Source organism: Chiloscyllium plagiosum, unplaced genomic scaffold (genome assembly GCF_037043375.1).
Source record: "Chiloscyllium plagiosum isolate Xiang-an unplaced genomic scaffold, Cpla_swu_hap1 HiC_scaffold_21, whole genome shotgun sequence".
NCBI classification, from domain to species: Eukaryota; Metazoa; Chordata; class Chondrichthyes; order Orectolobiformes; family Hemiscylliidae; genus Chiloscyllium; species Chiloscyllium plagiosum.
Genome location: NW_028270159.1, coordinates 6,679,387 through 6,703,249, shown reverse-complemented (window position 1 = coordinate 6,703,249; position 23,863 = coordinate 6,679,387). Strand labels below are relative to the sequence as shown.

Here is a 23,863-nt window from a genome sequence, read left to right as displayed (position 1 = left end):
GGTGTGGTGGGGAGAAAAAGATGTAAAATGTGTGTGAATGAAGGCAGTGTCTATCAATTTCTGAAGGCCCAGTTGATTCTGCACAGCTGTGAGGCTCAAGCTGAAATAAAGAACAGATTATGATGTGGTCAGTTTCTGAAATTACGGAATTTGATGTTGAGACCTTAAGGTTGTAAATTGCCTAAACAGAAAATGATGTGTTGCTGAGTTTCTCTAGCATTTAAAATAGACATAGAAAATAGGAGCTTAGGCCATTCAGCCCTTTGAGCTGCCTCTGCCACTCATTATGATCGTAGCTGATCATCCAACTCAATAGTATATTTTCTGCTTTTTGCCCATATAATGGGATCAGGATCCAACCCTTTGAGCCTGTTCCTCCATTCAATGAGATAATGGCTCATCTGTGCCTAACTTCATATATTTGCTTTTGGCCCATATCCCTTAATACCTTCGATAATTTTTTGTTAAGCAATCTCAGATTTAAAACCAATAACTGATCCAGAACAACTGGCATTTGTGGAAGGGAGTTCCAAACCTCTCCCACCCTTTGTGTGTAAAATTGCTTCCTAACATCTCGCCTGAACGGTCTGGTCTTAATTTTCAGACTATGCCTCCAGTTCAAAAATCTCCAACTAGTGGAAATTATTTATCAACTCAGTCTTTTTGTTAATATCTTGAAAACTTTGAACAGATCACCCCTAAACCTTCTAAGTTAGAAAACAAAAAGGCCATATTTGTCGAATTGATACCAGTGGTGGTTGCTTTGGTAGTGGTCTGGTCGGCCCAGTGTGGAGACTCCTGGAATAGACTGCGTGGGGAAAGCATGGCAAAGAGGAGGAGATCGAGCCCTTGCAGGAAGTGTGGTCACAGCATGGCTAAGCACTTTCAAAAGTCTGCAATGTTTGAATTTTAGCTTTATTTCTTTATTTTTCAACTTAAACATTGCAGTAATTCTTAATATTAACTTTTAACTTTGTTCTTTCTTCCTACTCTGTTCTTGTGATTCTGTACCTAGGTAATTGTAGCTAAGATGGTGGTTGTGTGACTATCTAGAAAGTACCCTGATCTATCCTTTCTTTGTCCAAAATGGATACATTGAACTCCATCTGCACAGTTTTACCCATTCACTAAGTCTATCAATATCTCTTAGTAATTTTACGCTAAGATCTACGCTGTCTACAAAACTGTTTAACTGTGCCATTTAGATACATGACTTTCTATGCCATTATCTGAATCATTTTAATAAATAATGTGAATAAGTGAGGCTTTAACACAGACCCTTACTCATTACCCCTACTTTCTCTCACTTACTGCACCACCAATCAGCCAATTCCATAGTCTGCAACACTGAACTCTAAAGACTAATTCTGCTTTCTTTCCTAGGTGCTGCCAGAGTTTCTCCAGAAATTTCCAGAGTTTATGATCCATACACCAGATTATTGTCCAACAGATTTATTTGAAATCACAAGCTCTCAGAGTGCTGCCCCTTGATAAACCACTTCACCTGATGAAGGAGCAGTGCTCTGAAAGCTTGTGATTTTAAAATAAATCTGTCGGGACTACAACCCTTGAGGTGTGACTTCTGACCTTGTCCACCTCAGTCCAACCACCTCTGTTTGTGATCTGTCTCAGTTGCCTGTTCCATAACACGTTTGTGTGATTTCTTTAGCCCTCTCAGCTATTACAAGGGGGCATAGCTTTAAATTAAGGGGGGGTAGGTATAGGACAGATGTTAGGGGTAGATTCTTTACTCAGCGAGTCGTGAGTTCATGGAATGCCCTGCCAGTAGCAGTGGTGGACTCTCCCTCTTTATGGGCATTTAAGCGGGCATTGGATAGGCATATGGAGGATAGTGGGCTAGTGTAGGTTAGGTGGGCTTGGATCGGCGCAACATCGAGGGCCGAAGGGCCTGTACTGCGCTGTATTCTTCTATGTTCTATAATACAACTCCCTGAAATCATACAATATTTTAGTATCAAAGCAAGCAAAACAAAAATCAGCAGTTATTTATTTTGGCATCTGATTTTTTTTGTAAATATATTTATTAGCAATTTCTTTAACTTTACAACCATATGAAATTATTGAAAAATAAAATCAATAACAAATATCAGTATAACAAAAGGAAAAAACACAAATTACAATGCAACTACTGTCTACAAATTATGAACCTACCCTATAATACAAAACAAACCCTAACACTGTGCAAAGCAACACCAATAAATAAGTAATAACTAATAGATAAAAAAGAAAGAAAAGCAAAAGAAAACACAAAAAACAAAACAGCTATGCTCGGAACAAAGCTCCCATACAAAAGAACTGATTTGGAGATGCCTGTGTTGGACTGGGATGTACAAAGTTAAAAATCACACAACACCTCTTTTCCCTGGGGTCGGGGAGTCCAGAACTAGAGGGCATAGGTTTAGGATGAGGGGAAAGAAATAAAAGAGGTCTACAGGGCAACTTTTTCACGCAGACGGTGGTATGTGTATGGAATGAGCTGCTAGAGGAAGTTGGAGGCTGATATAATTGCAACATTTAAGAGGCATTTGGATGAGTATATGAATACGAAGGGCTTGGAGGGATATGGGCCGGGTGCTGGCAGGTGGGACGAGACTGGGTTGGGATATCTGGTCGGCGTGGACGGGCTGGACCAAAGGGGCTGTTTCCACGCTGTACATCCCTATGACTATGACCAGGTTGTAGTCCAACAGGGTTGAAAAGTGTGTTGCTGGAAATGCGCAGCAGGCCAGGCAGCATCCGGGGAGCAGGAGAATCGACGTTTCGGGCATGAGCCCTTCTTCGGAAATGAAGAACCACCACCGGAAGAAGGAGCAGCACCCTGAAAGCTAGTGCTTCCATTTAACCCTGTTGGACTATAACCTGGTGTTGTGTGATTTTTAACTTTAAACAAAAGAACGGGTGCATTGTAGATGTACTAACTGGCATCTGATTTCTAGCATCCATGCACTGTTTTGGTATTGATCTCCGAGCTGAGGTTTCCGGGTGCCCGGGGCACGCGAGCGCCTGCCCTAGTTACATTTTGGAGGGAAGCTTTAGCAACAAAGTAACAAGTTTCCATTGATACAGACAGAGGAAGTTACATTTGTCCCCGGGCTCGGGAATGTGGAAGCTGCTGAGCTCCCGCTGTCTTCTGGCCGGAGTCTCCCTGGCCGCCGGCACTGGCCTGGGTCTCACCCTCGGGATCCACCGGGATCCAGTGGATCGGCTGAGCGGCTTCCCGGTGATCGCGGCCGAGAGCGGCCCCCCGGCGCTGTACCCGCCGGCGCCCGCCACCGAGATAGTGAAGTTCGGCTTCCCCGCCGTGCCCCAGCTCCGGAGCCGGGAGTCCTACGTGTTGGCCTACGACCCCCGGACCAGGAACGCGGCCTGGGTGCTGGAGCAGCTGGATGCCGGCCGCCTGCAGCACAAAGGCTCGGAGCGAGGCCGCTGCGAGTTCCGGGAGGACCCCTCGGTTCACGAGTACCACCGCGCCCGCAACAGCGACTTCAAGGGCAGCGGCTTCGACCGGGGTCACCTCGCCGCCGCCGCCAACCACCGCCACAGCCAGAAATGCATGGACGAAACCTTCTACCTGAGCAACGTGGTGCCACAGGTTTAAAAAAGAAAGACCATTCAGGCCATCGTACCCTCTGATTCAGGCCATTCAAGCCCCCTTGAAACAATCGGGTTCTGAACTAGAGGCATATGCCACTGGTACACTTGATGTGAACAGGGGTTTTGTCAGAAATGTCAAGGGAGAGATAGCGAGGACTGCAGATGCTGGAAAGACAGTGTAGATAGACTGTGGTACTGGAAAAGCACAGCAGTTCCAAGTTTGTGAAAAGATTTGTAGCTCGGGTGCTCGTTGTTGTGGTTCTGTTTGCCGAGCTGGGAATTTGTGTTGCAGACGTTTCATCCCCTGACTAGGTGACATCCTCAGTGCTTGGGAGCCTCCTGTGAAGCGCTTCTGTGATCTTTCCTCCGGCATTTGTAGTGGTTTGAATCTGCCGCTTCCGGTTGTCAGTTCCAGCTGTCCGTTGCAGTGGCCGGTATATTGGGTCCAGGTCAATCTGTGGATGAGTGCCATGCCTCTAGGAATTCCCTGGCTATTCTCTGTTTGGCTTGTCCTATAATAGTAGTGTTGTCCCAGTCAAATTCATGTTGCTTCTCATCTGTGTGTGTGGCTACTAAGGATAGCTGATTGTGTTGTTTCGTGGCTAGTTGGTGTTTATGGATGCGGATCGTTAGCTGTCTTCCTGTTTGTCCTATGTAGTGTTTTGTGCCGTCCTTGCATGGGATGTTGTACACTACATTGGTTTTGCTCATGCTGGGTATCGGGTCCTTCGTTCTGGTGAGTTGTTGTCTGAGAGTGGCAATTTCATCAACAGATGCCTAAGGGAAAGACAACGGAACGAGGACATGCCACAACCCAAAGGACTAGCCACACTACCATACATCAAGAGCATTTCCGAACTGACGGCCAGATTACTGCAACCACTAGGACTCATAACAGCACACAAACCAACGGCCACTCTCAGACAACAACTCACCAGGACGAAGGACCCGACACCCAGCATGAGTGTATAGTGTACAAAATCCCATGCAAGGACTGCACAAAACACTACATAGGACAAACAGGAAGACAGCTAACGATCTGCATCCATGAACACCAACTAGCCACGAAACGACACGACTAGCCACACACACAGATGACAAGCAACATGAATTCGACTGGGACAACACTACTACTATAGGACAAGCCAAACAACCAGGGAATTCCTAGAGGTATAAGGATTTGTTGGTTTATCCTTAGCTATTCTGATTCTATAATGATTAATTGTCCTTTTAAAATTTGTTCATGAGATGTGCTTTGGTGGTGAAAGCAGAAAATGTTGAAGCTGGTGAATGGGATACCAGTCAAGCTGGCTGCTTTGTCCTGGATAGTGTTGAGTTTATTGAGTGTTGTTGGAGCTGCACACATCCAGACAAGTGGGGAAGTACTCCATCACACTCCTGACTTGTGATTTGTGGACAGGCTTTGGGAGACCGGAGGGGAGTTACTCGCTTCAGAATTCCCAGCTTCTGACTTGTTCTCGTAGTCAAAGTATTTTATGTAGATGGTCCTGTTAAACTTCTGAGCAATGGTAACATCCCCAAGCTGTTGATAGTGGGGATTCAGTGATGGTAATGTCATTGAATGCCAAGGGGTGAAGATTAAATTCTCTCTTTTTTTTAAGATTACTTACAGTGTGGAAATAGGCCCTTCGGCCCAACAAGTCCACACCGACCCACCAAAGCGCGACCCACCAAAGCGCAACCCACCCAGACCCATTCCCCTACATTCACCCCTACCCCTAGCACTACGGGCAATTTAGCATGGGCAACTCACCTAACCTGCACATTTTTGGACTGTGGGAGGAAACCGGAGCAAACCCACGCAGACACGGAGAGAATGTGCAAACTCTACACAGTCAGTCACCTGGGCGGTAATTGAACCCAGGTCTGTGGCACTGTGAGGCAGCAGTGCTAACCACTGTACCACCGTGCCGCTCTTATTGGAGATGGTCATTGCTTGACATTTGTGTGGCATCTTTGTGTCAATTGTCATCCTTAGCCTGGATATTGTCTCAATGTTTTTGGCTTCATGTTATGGTAGAATGATATCCTATTTTTATACTGTAAGGCAATGTATGTCCATAAATCATGTTTCCTTCAGGACTAATTTGTATTTATTTTGCTTTATTTTTGATAATCCCCCGTAGAATCCTAACTTAAATCAAAACGCCTGGAACAACTTGGAGAAATACTGTCGGAGCCTGACCAAGTACAACAAGAATGTGTACATCTGCACTGGACCCCTGTACCTGCCGAGGTATGACCCATCTATCTGTCGGGTTAAGTAGAAACAGTGACTAAAATACAGCTTTAATTCAGACGATTTCAACACACATCTTCATATGGCTGAGAAATGAAGCTGTTTCTTTGGGCTACACGGGCTGGGTAAGTCCCAGTGTCATTTGTTGGTTTATCCTGCGTTAGCTGATCACAGGCAGAGCAGCACATTGCTCCATCGCCTAAGGAAGATTTTCTTTAAAAAGTAAGTTAGCAGGAGCCATTGCAGCAGAGATTCACCCATTCATAATGGGACACAGCCACGTTCTTTTGCAATCATAACACAAAAAGCTGTTTCAACACCTACAGCAAGAGCAGGCAGTTAGAAACAAGGGAGACATGAATGAAGATTTCCAAGAATAGGGTGACAAGGCTAAGAAGTCTTGCTCCAGTTGTACAGGGACCACACCTGGTGTTCTGAGTACAATTTGATCTCCATATTTCAGAAAGGATATACTGGTGTTGGAAGCATTGAGGACACAGCTCACTAGGTTAGTGCCTGGGATGCGAACGGTGAGGGGTGTGTACAATTGAGGTGGGGAATAATCTCAGGATAAGGAGTTGATCATTTAACACAGAGATGAGGAGCAATGTCATCTCTCAGAGAGTGGTGAATCCTTAGAATGCTCCACCTAACAGCAAGATGCATGCTCCATCACTGAATACATTTAGGGTTGGGATAGACAGATTTTCAGTGTTTCAGGGAATCGAGGGATAAGGGCACTTTTGGGAAACTGGAGTTGAGGCAGCAGGTCGGCCATAATTATGCTGAATGTCAGGACACATTCAAGGGGCTGAATGGCCATAACTTGATCCTGTTTCTCATGTTCTTATAAAAAATGTCTTCTTGTAAATTTATTCCCGGATGTGGACATCACTGACTAGGCCACCATTTAATGCCCATCCCAGTTGCCCTGTTGAGAATCAACCACATCTCTGTAATGTGGAGTCACATATAGACCAGAGCAGAGATGGAAATGTGTTGCTGGAAAAGCGCAGCAGGTCAGGCAGCATCTAGGGAACAGGAGAATCGACGTTTCGGGCATTAGCCCTTCTTCAGGAATCCAGAGCAGGTAAGGACAGCAGTTTCCTTCCCAATGGATATAGTAAACCAGATGGAATTTTTCCAATAATTGACAATAGTTTCAAGGTCATCATTAGGCTCTTCATTCCCATTTTTTATTGAACTTAAATTCCATTATCTGCCATGGTGGGATTTGAACCCAGGTTCTCAGAACTTTACCTTGGTGTCTGGATTAATAGTCTAGTGATAATACCACTACCATTGCCTCCCTGGCTCTCCTCAGGATGTGAAGAATGCTTTAAGAATTAAAGTTATTTTAAAATTGGCATTTATTTTTTTAAAATAGGTTGGAACCGGATGGGAAGGTTTACGTGAAGTATGAGGTCATAGGGAAGAATCATGTTGCAGTGCCAACACACATTTTCAAAGTGGTGATACTGGAGAAGCACAGCGGAGAAATCGAATTGCAGTCATACGTGATGCCCAATCAGCCAGTGCAGGAGAACATCCCCCTCGAACGCTTCCTGGTGCCAATTGAAAGCATTGAGCGGGCATCGGGGCTGCTCTTTGTCAGTAATATTCTAAAAAGAACCAATAATCTAAAGACCATAACTGCTGGTAGTAAGTAACAGCACTTTGAACTGTGACTTAGTTCTGAATTGTTCAGGGGAAGAGTGTAAATCTGTTGTTGCTCAGTGAGATGCTCAAAATTGTTTTTTCCTAATTCCTTTGAATGTTTTTCAGCATTAAATATCCCCATAGACATATGATGTAATATATGTGTGATATATATTACATCCACCTTAGCTAATTCACATTCATTTTTGAATAATTGAATGCTTTTAATTCCCAATGTATTATGGGAATGAACTATTATCAGAATATGTTAAGATTTCTCCTTAAAGTAACTTCAGGCTATCTTGCTGCAGCTTCGACAAAACAGAAAGCTCTGATTTTTAAAAAATTTGTATGTGAGATGTGGGTATCATTGGGATAAGACTGGCTTTAGTTTTCATCCCTCATTAACAAGTTGGTGGGGGTTTACCTTGCCTGACTCCTGCAGTCAACACACGGTGTGTTTGCTGCTGTTTCCTACAACAAAGGCAAGTTCCAGAATTTTGATCAAGGATGAGGATGAGGAACCTATTTTTTAAGTTAGGGTGATGTGTGATTGGAAATGTCTTCAAGTTACTGGAGGTTGTAAAAGCCTTGGCAAGTGGATGTGCACTATCAGGACGTGATGGCCAAAAGCAAAGGATTTCATCTGAAGGACGCATGTCTTGCTAGTGCTACCTTCCCCGAAGTGGAGAAAAGCCTCATCTGGCTCTCTGATTCCAGTTTCAGATCTTTGATGCAACTGAAATGAACTATGTTCCACAGGATCTTGATTGATGGTATCAGCACAACCTATTTACTGTTAATGTCTCATTGCCTGGGTTTGAACTATGAGACAATTATCACCATCCACACCCACTCAGTAAGAATGCAGTTCCTGTGGATCATGGGCAGGACACGAGTTTACATCAGGTGTCTTGCTACAGTGCTACGTTTGGAGAAAATACATGTGACAAATTCTCAAACTAACTTTTCTGTGGAATGGGGACATGATAATGTTTGTAACAAACTTCTAACTTAATATTGGTTCTGGGTAAGCCAAATTGAATTTGGCAATATTTTAAGATTGTACTTAAGTAATGCACTTTCTGTATGTTAATGGGGCAGGATCATAGGACACAGAATTTATGGTAAAAGATCAATGTATCATACAACTGATGCGATGTGTTGAACAAACCTAGATTGCTGTTAAGTCTTTAATCACTTAGAATGGGGTTGCAGGCTTTGATTGATTAATATGTAAATCCTGGAACTTCTTGGATGATCTCTCAGCTCATCTGGTTCTTATTTCCAAAGTAGGAATTTTTAAAACGTTACATAGACTGACTGCCGATAGATTGTGTGCATCTTGAACAAAATAGAATGTATCTGCAGATTTGTTTAACCTGGTGTTGTGTGATTTTTAAATTTGTCTACCCCAGTCCAACACTGGAACCTCCACATCATGTGTATTAATGGTTTATCCATCAGACTCGATCAAAATTGAAACTTAGCATAATGTATTAAAAACAAAATAGTGGAAACACTCAACAGGTCTGGTAGTTTTTGTAGAGAGTTATCATTTCAGGTCAGTAATCTTTCATCAGAACAATGATCAGGTGTCAAACAATAGAAGGATTCAGAGGATGGTCGAACAAGATTGATTTTGGAAGCTTTAAATGAAAACATGCAGAGCTAGCAACAAAGGGAACTTTGTAATCCATTAGTCATTGAGTCTTCTTGCTGCTGGTCAACCTACTGAAGGTAAATACACTGAAATCTTGTTGAGAAAAATATTTTACGTTTTGAAAGTATATTTTACAAAAGATTGTTAATTATGATGTAAAATCCCCAGCATCATTACTGTTTATTTTAGTATTTATAAAATAAACAAAGTTTAATCATAAATGTGTAACTCTATCATTTTGCCTTGTGAAGCATCGTCCGTGAGTGTAAATATTTTAACTTGAACTCCATGAAGGCACTTATGGGTGATATACCAGAATATGCTTTATTCAAAGAATAATCTGCAATTTTAAAACAATTGCGTTGTATTTACTGGGATGCAGGGAAAGGGGTATTTGCTGGGCAGACCCAGGTGGGTGGATTTGCTGAGACACTTGGAGAGGAAGTTATTTACAGGATCTCAGGGAGATGGGTATTTATAGGGAGGGGATTTTCCAGGGATAGGGTATTACAAAGAGGGGGTATTTGGGGTGTGTATAGAGGGAGGGGTTTTTTACAGGGAGGATGCTTTTTGGGGGTATATATAGAGAGGAGGGTATTTTGATAGGTATATAGAGGGAGGGGGTGTTTCCAGAGTGGGTGGTATTTGGGGGTATATATAGAGAGGAGGGTATTTTGATAGGTATATAGAGGGAGGGGGTGTTTCCAGAGTGGGTGGTATTTGGGGGTATATATAGAGAGGAGGGTATTTTGATAGGTATATAGAGGGAGGGGGTGTTTCCAGAGTGGGTGGTATTTGGGGGTATATATAGAGAGGAGGGTATTTTGATAGGTATATAGAGGGAGGGGGTGTTTCCAGAGTGGGTGGTATTTGGGGGAGAGGTTTTTTATAGGAAGGGGATTTTCTAGAGGGGGTATTTGGGGTGTATATAGAACGAGGGGGATTTTACAGGGAGGGTGCATTTTGGGGGTATATACAGAGGAGGGTATTTGGGGTTAGATACAGAGAGTGTGGTATTTTGATAGGTCTACAGAGGGAGGGGGGTAATTAGGGGGATGGGATTATTTATGGGAGGGGGTTTTCCAGGGACAGCGCCACCAGCTGGTTCCAAATGTTACAGCGGATGGACCAATAGGAGCGGAGCTTGTGGCTCTCGCCCAGCGGCCAATTGGAGCGGCCGTTACTGTGAGGTGGTGCGGCCAACATGGCGGAGAGGGAGAATGTGTGGACAGAGCGGAAGGTGAGTGCGGCCGAGAGCCTGGGGCTCTCTCCCCTGCCCCCCTCCCCCCTCAGTCGGTCCGGGCTACAGGGAGAAGCTGTTTCCTTTCCGTCTCCCTCTCCCGGGGCCGGGATCACCCTGAAGCTGCTTTCCGAGAGAGTTTGATCCAGCGGCGCCTTGAGGGCAGCAGTGAGCCGGGGGGGGGAAGGGAAGGAAAGGGGGGGGGGGGAGTGAGGGGGTGCTCACATTGAGATATTCAGTAATACTCTGCTCAGAGGTTAAAAAAAACCACACAGCACCAGGTTATAGTCCAACAGGTTTATTTGGAAACACCATCCTTCGGAGTGCTGCCAGGTCGTCAACCACCTGAAGGAGCAGCGCTTCCAAATAAACCTGTTGGACTATAACCTGGTGTTGTGTCTTTTTTTTAGACTTTGTCCACCTCAGTCCAACACTGGCACCTCCACATCATGTTCAGAGATTGTATTGCATCTTGAAGCTGGACCCCCTGGCTCAGAGGTAGGGACATTACCACTAGATTCTGGATCAATGCCTTTATTCCTGATGAAGGGCTTTTGCCCGAAACGTTGATTTTGCTGAAGCTCCTCGGATGCTGCCTGAATTGCTGTGCTCTCCCAGCACCATTGATCCAGAATCTGGTTTCCAGCATCTGCAGTCATTGTTTTTACATTACCACTAGAGCCACTCCCAGCCTCACGTTTGCAGATACAGCAAATGCAAGGCTTCTTTAAAGGTTAAACATGAAATACTTTCTAATCAACCTTCAGCTGGAGCAGGTGGGATTTAAACCCAGGCCTCCTGCTCAGTGGTGGGTATCTATCACCATGCCGTAAGAACCTGGCCAAGGTAATTTTGCCATAGTCTTACCAAACCATACAGGTGTTATCTCCTGAGAGATGACTGGTGGTATTTTAACCTAATGGTCACCACGTCTCGGGTAAGAACTAGGAGCAGGAGTAGCCCATCTGGATCTTCAAGCCTGCTCCACCGTTCAATAAGATCATGGCTGATCTTCTTGTGGCCTCAGCTCCACTTACCTGCCCTCTCACCATAACCCTTAATTCCTTTATTGTTTAAAAAAATCATCTATTTTAGCTTATAAAAACATTTACTGAGGAAACCTCAAGCACTTCACTGGGCAGGGAATTCCATCGATTCACAACTCTCTGGGTGAAGAAATTCCTTTTCAATTCAATTGTAAATCTGTTCCCTCTAATTTTGAGACTATGCCCTTTTGATTTAGTTTCACCTGCCAGTGGAAACATGCTTTCTACTTCTGTTTTGTCTATACCCTTCATAATTTTATGTATTTCTGTAAGATCCTCCCTCATTCTTCTAAATTCCAATGAATATAATCCCAGTCTATTTAGACTCTCCTTATAAGCCATCCCCCTCAACTTCAAAGTCAACCTGTGAACCACCTCTGCAGCCCTTGTAGTGCTGTTACATCCTTTCTCAAAGGGTGGGGTTAAGAAGGAGAGTCCTTCCTGGTGACCCCAGCCAGTGCAAGAATTGAATCCACACCATACGTATCACTCTGCATTGCAACTAGTCGTCCAGACAACTGAGTGCTGGTGAGTTTCATCCTTGGCAGACCCTCCCTCCGACAGCAGCAGAGGGATGCTCAATTTCACCAGGAAAATGAGAGCCATGGATTTCTATAGCAGTTGTTACAGCTCCTGAGATTTTGATCTTCGGTTGGTGGGGTTGTCTTTTGGATAAGAGGAGAAAGTGAGGTCTGCAGACGCTGGAGATCAAAGCTGAAACTTTATTGCTGGAACAGCACAGCAGGTCAGGCAGCATCTAGGGAACAGAAGATTTGACGTTTCGGGCACATGCCCTTCTTTTGGATAAGACCTTAAGTCCTGCCTGCTTGGGTGGATGGAATGTTCCCATGGCATGTATTTTGAAGAGTAGGGGCCTGGTTCTATCCTGACCAATGTTTATCCATCAATCAAAGCACTAAAAGCAAGGTGCTGAAGAATTTCAGCAGGTCTTGTAGCATTAGTGGAGAAAGAAATAATCCTACTCTCAGTGCAGTACTGAAAGAACGCTGCACTGTCATCTGTATAAGTTGTTAAGCAGGATCCTGTTCACCCCTTCAAATGGATGTATAAGATCCCATTGTCATTCCTGTCAATTCTGACTCCCCTCAACCAACATTATCAGTTTGCTGTCAGCTCAACCTTCCTGTGCACAAGTTGGTGATGCATTTCTGTGCAGTACAGTACAGTAACTGTACTTCAAAAGTATATTCTGAAGCTGTGAAAAATACTTCATAAATATGAGTTATTTTCTTTGGAATTTGAAACCTTTTGTCCTATTCTTACACTTTCTTGTTTCTCCCTCTAATACATTCACTGTTTATTAACCTGGAAAATATGTTTGGTGTGATTGTGTATATCATAAATTTGATAGATATGTACCTCCCTCCCTTATCCCTTGCCCCTGTTTAGATCTTTATTGTTGAGAACCTCCAGTGTGACTTCATTTCTCTCAATTTCCTTGCTCCTCTCTTGCACTCTAGCCTGTCTGCCTCTGAACTTGCAGCACTCTTACGTTGGCTCAGATCCTAACATTTTCATCAAATGTGCTGACAAGAGGATGCTGTTGTAATCTAGCAACTGAACATAACTTGACAGAAGCCAAGCACCATCTCTGATACTTTCTACCATCTCCTCACCCCCAGACCATGCCTCCTATATCAAAAGACAACCCCACCAGCGAGCATCTCACTGACTGTCACTGATCGCTTCTCTCCTGCAATTATTGCAAGCCTTGGTTTTGCTGTTACCCTTACTTTGCTTTCAGACAGCAGCTGTTCATTTTTCCCTTTTTGCCTCCTGTAAACATGTGTTTTGTTTCCTTTACTTGTTCTGTTGCCACTCCCTTTGTTATCAAATCAGTCCTGTCGTCCTCTCTGTCATAGTCCTTCCCCTTTGATCCCGCTGCTGTCTTGTTTACGGTCTATTAAGTTTCTACCTTTTCTCACTTCTGATGAAAGGCCCTTGATATGAATCATTACCATTTCTCTCTTCACAGATTTGGAGATGCCGGTGTTGGACTGGGGTGTACAAAGTTAAAAATCACACAACACCAGGTTATAGTCCAACAGGTTTAATTAGAAGTACGCTAGCTTTCGGAACAACGCTCCTTCATCAGGTGATTGCCTGATGAAGGAGCGTCGCTCCGAAAGCTAGTGTACTTCCAATTAAACCTGTTGGACTATAACCTGGTGTTGTGTGATTTTTAACTCTCTTCACAGATGCTGCTAGCCAGCCAATTATTTCCAGCATTTTCCATTGTGAACATTGTTAATTTTAAACACATTAAGGATTTGGTTAACATTGTGAGTGGCAGAATTCCATCTGAATTCCTATGCAATTAAACTGATTGTTCACTAATACAACAACAAATAAATGTTCAGAATTGACTGAGACAAGTCATTGAAGCCCTGATGTGGTCACTTTCCATTGCTGTCAATAATCCTTACATTTGATGTTGTGTTATTTGCATGTTCAGAAAGTTTTTCTTGGTTTGTAGTTTTTTTAACAAAGTTATATTTGAGTGTCTTTAATTGTCAGTACTCAGCTTTTCTTTAATACAGTATTGTGACACAAATAGAATTATCAATTTATTCTTTGGAATAAACTAAAAACATTGCAGCTGAAGAATGTACATGTATCCTTCTCTGCATCATGTGTTTCAGTAAATTGCGTGCTTAAATTTGTTTTGAAGTTCCATTGTTCAACATTGTAAAAATCACTGACTTGGTCCTCTTTTAAGGATGGAATGACCAGAATTGACTGGAGGAAATCGAAAGAAGCCAGTGAGTGTTTAATTTTTCTGTTATATTTTACATTTCTACTGATCCTGCCTTCATTCTAATTTTAACTGATGTTTCCCTCTTGTGTTTTGATATGTCTATATCCTGCCATTCACCTGTAGCTGAGAGAATAGGATGGGTTCTATCTTTGGTTTCCTGCCTTATAGCAATGTACCTCATCGCCCCCTTTTCTTCGGCAGTCCCTTGAAATCGAGGGATAATTTTCTTCCATTCTAGGGTTGTGGATCATGAGATGACTAACAGTTCCATATTGGATACACACACCCCATCACATATGTGGCACTATGTTTAAAGAGGTGTATGGGTGGGACGTCATTGCCTATGCTGTTTGCACTTGGCCTCTGTGTGGACCGGTCAGAGTTGTTTGAAATGGCTGGCACCTTCATGAATGATGCCTCTCCAGTTTGGACAGTTCTGAGCAAGTGATTCCCAAGAATTTGAGGACATTGAGTTTTCTCCCACAGTCGTTGAGGTGGCCTTGAAGCGTTTTTTCTGGCCTCCAAAAATCCCTGGCCATGCAGTTAAGTGCAGGAGGCCTTAAGAAAAGACTGGCCAAATAGAAGGGGAAGAAAAAGGGTCTGATGGAACCACCTTTCAAGGTGGTTTTACACATCTCCTTCCTGACTCAGGCGACTGTGTGGAGTTTGCACATTCTCCCCGTGTCTGCGTGGGTTTCCTCCGGGTGCTCCGGTTTCCTCCCACAGTCCAGAGATGTGCAGGTCAGGTGAATTGGCCATGCTAAATTGCCCATAGTGTTAGGTAAGGGGTAAATGTAGGGGTATGGGTGGGTTGGCCTTTGGCAGGTCAGTGTGGACTTGTTAGGCCAAAGGGCCTGTTGCCACACTGTAAGTAATCTAATCTAAAAAATGCTGCCGCTGGGTGACAGGTAAGCAACCTGTCAGGAGGTTACCTGTTTAGATTCAGGCTGCAACACTGTAAACCATTAGCAAGAAAATATTGGAGGAGTGAGTGCTCATTTACACAATGGTGTTGGAGGCATAATGTCATTGTAGAAAATCACAAAACAACAGGTAGCAAAAATCTGAAATAAATGTAGAGTATGCTAGAAATATTCAGCAGTTAAAAAGAATAAAGAAGCACATGTAAGGTTTAGGAAACTGAAATCATACAAGCCTCTTGAGGAATATAAAGAAAGCAGGAAAGAATTTAAATGAGGAACGTTGTAGGCTAAACAGGGCCATGAAATGTCCTTAGCAAGGAGGAATAAGGAGAATCCCAAGGTGTTTTATTCATATTTTGGGAGCAAGAAGGTAGCTAGGGAAATGACTCAATTTTGATTTAAATTATTATTGTCACATGTACTGAGATAGTGAAAAGTATTGTTTTGTGTGCTACCAATGCCTTACATAGGTACATCAGGGTAATAGAACAGAATGCAGAATCTGGTGTTAAAGCTGCAGAGAAGGTGGAGAGAAAGATGAACTCTAATATGGGAGGACCGTTCAGAAGTCTGATAACAGCGGGGAAGCAGCTGTTTTTAAATCTGTCGGTAAATGTTTTCAAGCTTTTGTACCTTCCGCCTAATGGAAGAGAGAATAACTGAGGTGGGAGATATCTTTGATTATGTTGGCTACTTTCCTGAGGCTGCAGGACATGTAGATGAGTCAATGGTTTTCATGATGGCTGGGCTGTGTTCACAAGGACAAAGAAGGAAATTTACACATGGAGCCAGAGAAAGTGTGTGAGGTCCTTAATGAGTATTTTGCATTGTATTCACCAATGAGAAGCTGTGGAGAAACTGGAGAAATCTGAGTTCATCCCTTGTGGTTGGAGGGTTCCTAGGCGGAAGATGAGGCACTCTTCCTCCAACCGTCGTGTTGCTATGGTCTGGCGATGGAGGAGTCCAAGGACCTGCATGTCCTTGGTGGAGTGGGAGGGGGAGTTGAAGTGTTGAGCCACGGGATGGTTGGGTTGGTTGGTCCGGGTGTCCAGAGGTGTTCTCTGAAACATTCCGCAAGTAGCCGGCCTGTCTCCCCAATATAGAGGAGGCCACATCGGGTGCAGCGGATGCAATAGATGATGTGTGTGGAGGTGCAGGTGAATTTGTGGCGGATATGGAAGTATCCCTTGGGGCCTTGGAGGGAAGTAAGGGGGGAGGTGTGGGCGCAAGTTTTGCATTTCTTGCGGTTGCAGGGGAAGGTGCCGGGAGTGGAGGTTGGGTTGGTGGGGGGGTGTGGACCTGACGAGGGAATCACGGAGGGAGTGGTCTTTTTGGAACGCTGATAGGGGAGGGGAGGGAAATATATGCCTGGTGGTGGGGTCTGTTTGGAGGTGGCGGAAATGACGGCTGATATGCTGTACATGGAGGTTGGTGGGGTGGTAGGTGAGGACCAGTGGGGTTCTGTCCTGGTGGGGGTTGGAGGGGCGGGGCTCAAGGGCAGAGGAGCGGGAAATGGAAGAGATGCGGTGGAGGGCATCGTCGACCACGTCTGAGGGGAAATTGCGATCCTTGAAGAAGGAGGCCATCTGGGTTGTACGGATTTGGAACTGGTCCTCCTGGGAGCAGATGCGGCGGAGACGAAGGAATTAATATGGGATGGCGTTTTTACAGGGGGCAGGGTGGGAGGAGTGTAGTCTAGGTAGCTGTGGGAGTCGGTCAGTTTATAGTAAATGTCCGTGTTGATTTGGTTGCCCGAGATAGAAATGGAAAGGTCTAGGAAGGGGAGGGAGGAGTCTGAGACGGTCCAGGTGAATTTGAGGTCGGGGTGGAAGGTGTTGATAAATTGGATGAACTGTTCAACCTCCTCGTGGGAGCACGAGGCAGCGCCGATACAGTCATCGATGTAGCGGAGGAAAAGGTGGCGGGTGGTGCTAGTATAGCTGCGGAAGATGGACTGTTCCACATATCCTACGAAGAGGCAGGCATAGCTGGGGCCCATGCGGGTGTCCATGGCTACTCCTTTGGTTTGGAGGAAGTGGGAGGATTGGAAAGAGAAGTTGTTCAGGGTGAGGACCAGTTCAGTCAGTCAAAGGAGGGTGTCAGAGGAAGAGCGCCTCATCTTCCGCCTAGGAACCCTCCAACCACAAGGGATGAACTCAGATTTCTCCAGTTTTCTCATTTCCCCTCCCCCCACCTTGTCTCAGTCAAATCCCTCGAACTCCGCACCGCCTTCCTAACCTGCAATCTTCTTCCTGACCTCTCCGCCCCCACCCCACTCCGGCCTATCACCCTCACCTTGACCTCCCTCCACCTATCGCATTTCCAACGCCCCTCCCCCAAGTCCCTCCTCCCTACCTTTTATCTTAGCCTGCTGGACACACTTTCCTCATTCCTGAAGAAGGGCTTATGCCCGAAACGTCGATTCTCCTGCTCCTTGGATGCTGCCTGACCTGCTGCGCTTTTCCAGCAACACATTTTCAGCTCTGATCTCCAGCATCTGCAGTCCTCACTTTCCCCCCTCTTGTATGATGAGTTGAACAGTGCAATCTGTGGTGTAAAAAGATATGTTAATTGTACATTTTCTTTTTGCCTCCAGGAAAGCAGAAGATAAAGCAGCTGAAAGAATTTAAACTCTTGAAGAAACTTGAGAAACAGAGGGCAGAGAAAGAGAAAGCACAGGAAGTTTTGGAGGAAAAGACAGACCAAAAAGGTTCATCTCCAAAATATCACAAAACCTGCCCGTATTTTGCATTGTTCTTTCCTTGCTAGGTGAGACATCCGGTGTCTCTCACCATATCCAGGCTGAGTGGATGGGCAGGGAACTTGATTCTTCACCTTGTCCCAACAAATGCCTACGTCTTGTGGGGTTCAGCTCTTAGAGACATCTGTGCATGGACTAGTGTCTCATCTTCCAGCGCTTTCTGCTGCTGCATCACTAGTGTTTATGCCAATAATGTAATCCTTAAAGGTCAGTACAATGTGGTTTAAAAAAGACCACAAGACATGGGAGTGGAAGTAGGCCTTTCAGCCTGTAGTGTCTGCTCCACTGTTCAGTGAGATCATGTCTGATCTGATCATCTTCAACTCCACTTCCCTGCCGCCTTCCCATCAGCCTTGGTTCCCTTATTAATTAAAAATCTGTCTATCTCAATCTTGAAAATATTAATGACCCAGCCTCTGCAGCATAGAATTCCACTGATTCACTACTGTCTGAAAGAAGAAATTCCTTCTCTCTGTCTCTCTCTCTCTCTGTCTCTCTCTCTCTCTCTCTCTCTCTGTGTCTCTCTCTCTCTCTCTCTCTGTCTCTCTCTCTCTGTCTCTCTCTCTCTCTCTGTCTCTCTCTCTCTGTCTCTCTCTCTCTCTCTGTCTCTCTCTCTCTCTCTGTCTCTCTCTCTCTCTCTGTCTCTCTCTCTCTCTCTGTCTCTCTCTCTCTCTCTGTCTCTCTCTCTCTCTCTGTCTCTCTCTCTCTCTCTGTCTCTCTCTCTCTCTCTGTCTCTCTCTCTCTCTCTCTGTCTCTCTCTCTCTCTCTGTCTCTCTCTCTCTCTGTCTCTCTCTCTCTGTCTCTCTCTCTCTCTCTCTCTGTCTGTCTCTCTCTCTCTCTCTGTCTCTCTCTCTCTCTCTCTGTCTGTCTCTCAAAAATGGGCATCCCCTGATTCTGGAGTTTATGCCCTCTTGTCCTGGACTATCCCACATGAAGAAATAACTTTTCCACATCTACCCTGTAAAGTCCTCTGAGAATATTTGTACTTTTCACTGAGGTCATCTTTCATTCTTCTAAACTTCAATGAGTGCATACCAGGGTCAACTTCTCTGGACAGTCTCTAATGCTAGTTTGTTTCCTTGGGTAAGGTGTGCAAAGCTGTTTACAGTATTTCAAGTCCCTTTGTTCATTTTTAAGCTTATCACTTAAAAGCGCCATCGACTGATGCTGCATGATGTTCTGTGAGGAGGCCAGGTACATGTTTTATTGCTTAGTGGTTCAATCTTGTTTTCAGCATGACAACAGAAAATCCCTGCAGTAGAGACATTAAACAAAGACCCTGTTTCCCTGCCCTTGTGTTTCAAGTAGCTGTTAAAGATTCTTGGCCACTTTCAGAGGTGAACAAGGACTTCTATTGTTGTCCTGATCAGTCTCCCTTCCTCAGCACCTCCATCATGTAGCATGGCTTTCAGAATTGTTGCTTGAGGCATGTTTGTTTGCGACAGGCTAGTTGCCTACTTTACACAAGTACGTTTTCAATGTAGTTATCTGAGTGAAGATGTGTTAAAATGTTTTATACGTTGATCCACTTTGAAGGCACTGACTGTATCCTTTATATTTTCCAGGTCGCCTGTATACTGTTAGTGTGGCATTACCAGGGTCAGTTCTGGACAATGCCCAATCTCCAGAGCTCAGGACATACTTAGCTGGTCAGATAGCGCGTGCCTGCACTGTGTTCTGTGTGGATGAAATTGTCGTCTTTGGTGAACAGGGAGATGATGAAAAGTAAGACCATTCATTGGTGTTAGTTACCAAACAAATGTGGCATTTCCTTCTATCAAATACTTCAATTTCTTGGAGCATCAAATATTCAAAAGTTCCTACTTTAACTAGCACTATCTTGGAGCTCAGGGCCAGCTGTGAGCTCCACTCGTGTTTCTTGCATGCTTGGGAGAATGGCGCTGATAGCCCTGGTTGTTCCACCCCTTCTCCTGTACACATGAACAAAGAAGATTAGGAGGCCACTCAGTTCTTCAAGCTTGTCCTACCGTTCAGTAAGAGCTGTACCTCAGCTTTGCGTCCTGTCCTTAACTCATTTTGTTCCAGACAGATACATAACACCATCTCAACTTTGAAATATTCAGTTGTCTCAGCTTCCACACCCTTTTGGTGGAGTGAATTTCTAAATTTGTGTGTGAAGCACGTAGTGTAGATTCAGAGTTTACTTTGCTGTCCGAGGATGAGAATTCCACAGAGTAATGACTCCCTAAGACAAAACAAAATTCTCATCTCAAAATGGGAGATCCTTGACTGTGTTCCCAAGTTTGAGACTCTCCCACAGGTGTCCACTTGGTTGCAATCAGATCTCCCCTTGTTCTGTGAAATTTCAGTGGGTAAGAGGTCAGACCCTATCAGATTATAACACTGACATCTTCATCTCGGGAGTCTGTTGAGTGAACCTTCTCTAAATTGCTTCTAATACAGTTATGTTCATTCCTACGTAAGGAAAGCAAAACTGGACATAATACCCCAAATGCAGTCTCATCAGGCCCTCCACAGCTGCAGCAATGCTTCCCTACTTTTAAACTTGATTCCCTTCTGAAAGAACAGCTTCCCAATTTCTCTTCCTCATTGCTTAAGTTAATTTTAGTCCTCGCTCTAGGCTCCTGTACTGGTGGGTGTAGTGTTTATATCCATTCTGTGTAATCCTTTTCATAGTTTAAACAAGTCAATCAGACCATCTATGCTTGACAAGGTCCCCTGGGAGTCTCCCACATCTTGTGGCAATGGGGGTGTGTGAGGAGTCGTCATTGTCCGGGAGAGAGCTTGCGTATAGAATTGAGAAACTTGGCAAGGAGGAATGATATGGGAGGAAAGAATTTACTGTGTGTTCCCCTGGGCTAAAGATATTTTAGGTGGGTTGAGATCCAAAGCAGGTTCCAAAAACAATGAAAGTTTTCACATTTCCACTATTGAGAGCCATATTTAATAATTTGCATTTATATAGTGCCTTTACCAATGATAGTCATTTGAATGGAATATAGAAAGTTGGGATTTATTTACAGTGCTGGATTGAAATTTGTTTTTCTGTTTGACTACAGGAGTGTAGAAGGTGAATTTCGAGGAATTGGGAGAAAAGGACATGCCAGTGTGCAGCTTGCACGAATTCTGCAGTACCTCGAATGTCCACAGTGAGTCTCTTGGGAGCAAAAATGAAGCATTGGTTTTCTTAAAAATTGAGCACAGAATTCGTGTAGTTCCTCTCATTACAAATCAACGCTGGACATTTTTCAGAAGCAGAATCTGTAAATGGTACAGCTGGAGGAGGGGCTATATGGAGAAGAGGTGTGTCTAAAAGGATGTAGAGAGACAGACAGACATTTAAGAATGAGATTTTATTGCCACATGTACTCCGTTTTAAGAATACAGGGAAAAGTGTACAAAGTTGCCATTCTCCCACGCCATCTTGGTTAGGCACTTGATTTCAAAACTGGAATTTTTAAAAAAACCAGCAGAAATAAAGGAAACAAGGCCAAGTTGTGGTTCTGTTCGCCGAGCTGGAAGTTTTTGTTGCAAACGTTTCGTCCCCTGGCTAGGCGACATCATCAGTGCTTGGGAGCCTCCTGCGAAGCACTTCTTTGATGTTTCCTCCGGTGTTTATAGTGGTCTGTCCCTGCCGCTTCCGGTTGTCCGTTTCAGCTGTCCGCTGTAGTGGTTGGTATATTGGGTCCAGGTCGATGTGTTTGTTGATGGAGTTTGTGGAGAAGCGCTTCACAGGAGGCTCCCAAGCACTGATGATATCGCCTAGCCAGGGGACGAAACGTTTGCAACAAAAACTTCCAGCTCGGCGAACAGAACCACAACAACGAGCACCCGAGCTACAAATCTTCGCACAAACTCTGAACAAGGCCAAGAACCGTTCGGATATTAAAGTTTTATTTCCAGGCAAACACCAGCGCCTGGAGTCTCAGGAGGAGCTGAGTGCTTGCTGCCTCTGATTCTTTAACAGCCAGTGCTGCAGCCAGGTCCTGTAACGTGCTTGGCTAGGGCCTGTCACCAATGCCTCATCAAAGCAAAAGACTTTAAAGAAAAGAGGAAAAAGAAGAAAAAGCAAAAAGAAAGAAAAAAGGCAAGCTGACAGAAGCAAATGAACTCAGGAGTTTGAATGCGATGCTGCTATTCTGCCTCCATCTATATCTTTAGGAAATACTTATACTAATTTGCAGAACCTGGGCCCAAGCAGCTGCTTGGAGTGGCCTAGACAGAGGTCAAAGCTTAGTTAACTAAAGGTAGTTATTGCCAGCAATTAGATTACTTAGTGTGGAAACTGACCCTTTGGCCCAACAAGTCCACACCGACCCTCCGAAGAGCAACCCATCCAGACCCATTCCCCTACATTTACCGCTTCACCTAACACTACGGGCAATTTAGCATGGCCAATTCACCTAACCTGCATATCTTTAGACTGTGGGAGGAAACCGGAGCACCTGGAGGAAACCCACGCAGACACAGGGAGAATGTGCAAACTCCACACAGACAGTTGCCTGAGGCAGGAATTGAACCCGGGTCTCTGGTGCTGTGAGGCAGCAGTGCTAACCACTGTGCCACTGTGCTGCCCATAAATGGAGACTTCTGCATCATAGAAGTGATTGTCCAAATCCTGTTCTTTATATGGCATTAGGATTGTTTTTTCCCAGTGGATCTCCCTGCCATAGCTCTTCACTCACTGGTAAAAACCAACCATTCGTTGCATTTCAGTGAACTTACCATTGGGTGAAACACAATAGTAGAGTACACATTTGGAGTATCCATTCTTGTCCCAGTGTTGCCCCTTACCTTGCATTGCTTGGTTTACTTGTAAAATACGCAGAAGCACTAGTTTGGTTATTTTTTTTTAAAAACCTGAGAAGTGATTTCTAATATAGTTGATCATTTTCAGCATCTGTATGATTAAGACTCAACTGTAAAGTGATCTTTCCATTGTATGTAACCAGGTACCTTAGGAAATCCTTTTTTCCAAAACATCAGGATCTGCAGTTTGCAGGTAAGTTGATCTGGAAAACCAAACACACAAATAACGGGAGACTTATTCACTTCAACACATTGTTGTTCTGACTAATGTTTAAAGTGATTGCACATACATTATTTATGACAATAACACTTTAAACACGGTGACTGAACATTGTGGGCCAGTGGAGGCAGGTGCATTATTAACTTGCAAGAAGAAAATTGGATAAATTCTTGAAGAAAAGGATTTGTAGGACTGTGGGAGACAGCAGAGTAGAGCTAACTGGATGGCTTTCATAGAATGGGTGCACTAGCCTTTTTCGGTGATGTATAATTTGATCTCTACAAAGCTATTCATAATTGTACTTCAGATGGCACTGAATGTTTGTAACTGGTTAGCATTTCCTTTGTTCCTGTACCAGCATCGAATGACAGTTGAATGTCAGAGCTGTGAATTTCCACTTAACTGTGAGGATTATTGTTGATGAGGAGCAGTGACCAAACTCTGCAACTGAAGGGTTAAGATCTGTCCAGTTTTTGAGCACATGTCTCTATCTGAACTTGGATGCCTTGCTTCACCTGAAGTGAATAGAGCCAATTAAAAATGGAACAGCAGAGTAGTGATTTGAAGTATAGACTGACTTAAATCCATGAACGCAGGAATGTAAAGTGAAAGATCAGGTTTCTGTGCTACTGCTATGTCTTCCTACTTTGTGTTCAAACTTCTTAAGTTATTGGCTTTGGCTTGCTGTTAGCATTCTCTCCTCAGAATCAAAACATTGTGATTCAAGCCCAACGCCAGAGTTTGAGCATCAAATCCAGGATAACATTTCATTGTTGGTCTGAGGGAGTGCTACACCGTTAAGAGGTGTGTTCTTTTAAATGAGATGTCCCCTCAGGTGGAAGTATAAGATCCAATGGCACTGTTCCAAGAGGAAGGAAGTTCTACCCATGCTCTGATCTATGTTCC

At 44.2% G+C, this 23,863-nt stretch overlaps 2 protein-coding genes across 4 annotated transcripts in view; both read left to right on the top strand.

Annotated features, from left to right (window-relative positions):
- Positions 1–3,019: 3,019 nt before the first annotated feature.
- On the top strand, positions 3,020–9,418 carry endog (endonuclease G). The gene is made up of 3 exons (XM_043720599.2): positions 3,020–3,613; positions 5,763–5,872; positions 7,263–9,418. Exons 1-3 carry the CDS (start codon positions 3,122–3,124, stop codon positions 7,543–7,545), a joined length of 885 nt encoding a protein of 294 aa, XP_043576534.2. The 5' UTR covers positions 3,020–3,121; the 3' UTR covers positions 7,546–9,418.
- A 977-nt stretch (positions 9,419–10,395) lies between these two features.
- The window catches only part of spout1 (SPOUT domain containing methyltransferase 1), a 39,737-nt gene continuing 26,269 nt past the window's right edge, over positions 10,396–23,863 (top strand). For all 3 annotated transcript variants that reach the window (XM_043720603.2, XM_087998188.1, XM_043720602.2), the window contains exons 1-6: positions 10,396–10,437; positions 14,224–14,266; positions 17,782–17,895; positions 19,512–19,671; positions 20,988–21,077; positions 22,881–22,930. In XM_043720603.2, coding sequence (XP_043576538.2) covers positions 10,402–10,437; positions 14,224–14,266; positions 17,782–17,895; positions 19,512–19,671; positions 20,988–21,077; positions 22,881–22,930 — 493 coding nt within the window. In that variant the 5' untranslated portion in view covers positions 10,396–10,401. The remainder of the gene's footprint in view (positions 10,438–14,223; positions 14,267–17,781; positions 17,896–19,511; positions 19,672–20,987; positions 21,078–22,880; positions 22,931–23,863) is intronic.

What these genes read in the sequence shown, in the direction of transcription:
- endog (XM_043720599.2), top strand. Translation starts at nt 3,122, where the DNA reads ATGTGGAAGCTGCTGAGCTCCCGCTGTCTTCTGGCCGGAGTCTCCCTG. An exon ending in TGAGCAACGTGGTGCCACAG is followed by an intron (nt 3,614 to 5,762) that starts GTTTAAAAAAGA and finishes AATCCCCCGTAG; the next exon opens with AATCCTAACTTAAATCAAAA. An exon ending in GGACCCCTGTACCTGCCGAG is followed by an intron (nt 5,873 to 7,262) that starts GTATGACCCATC and finishes TTTTTAAAATAG; the next exon opens with GTTGGAACCGGATGGGAAGG.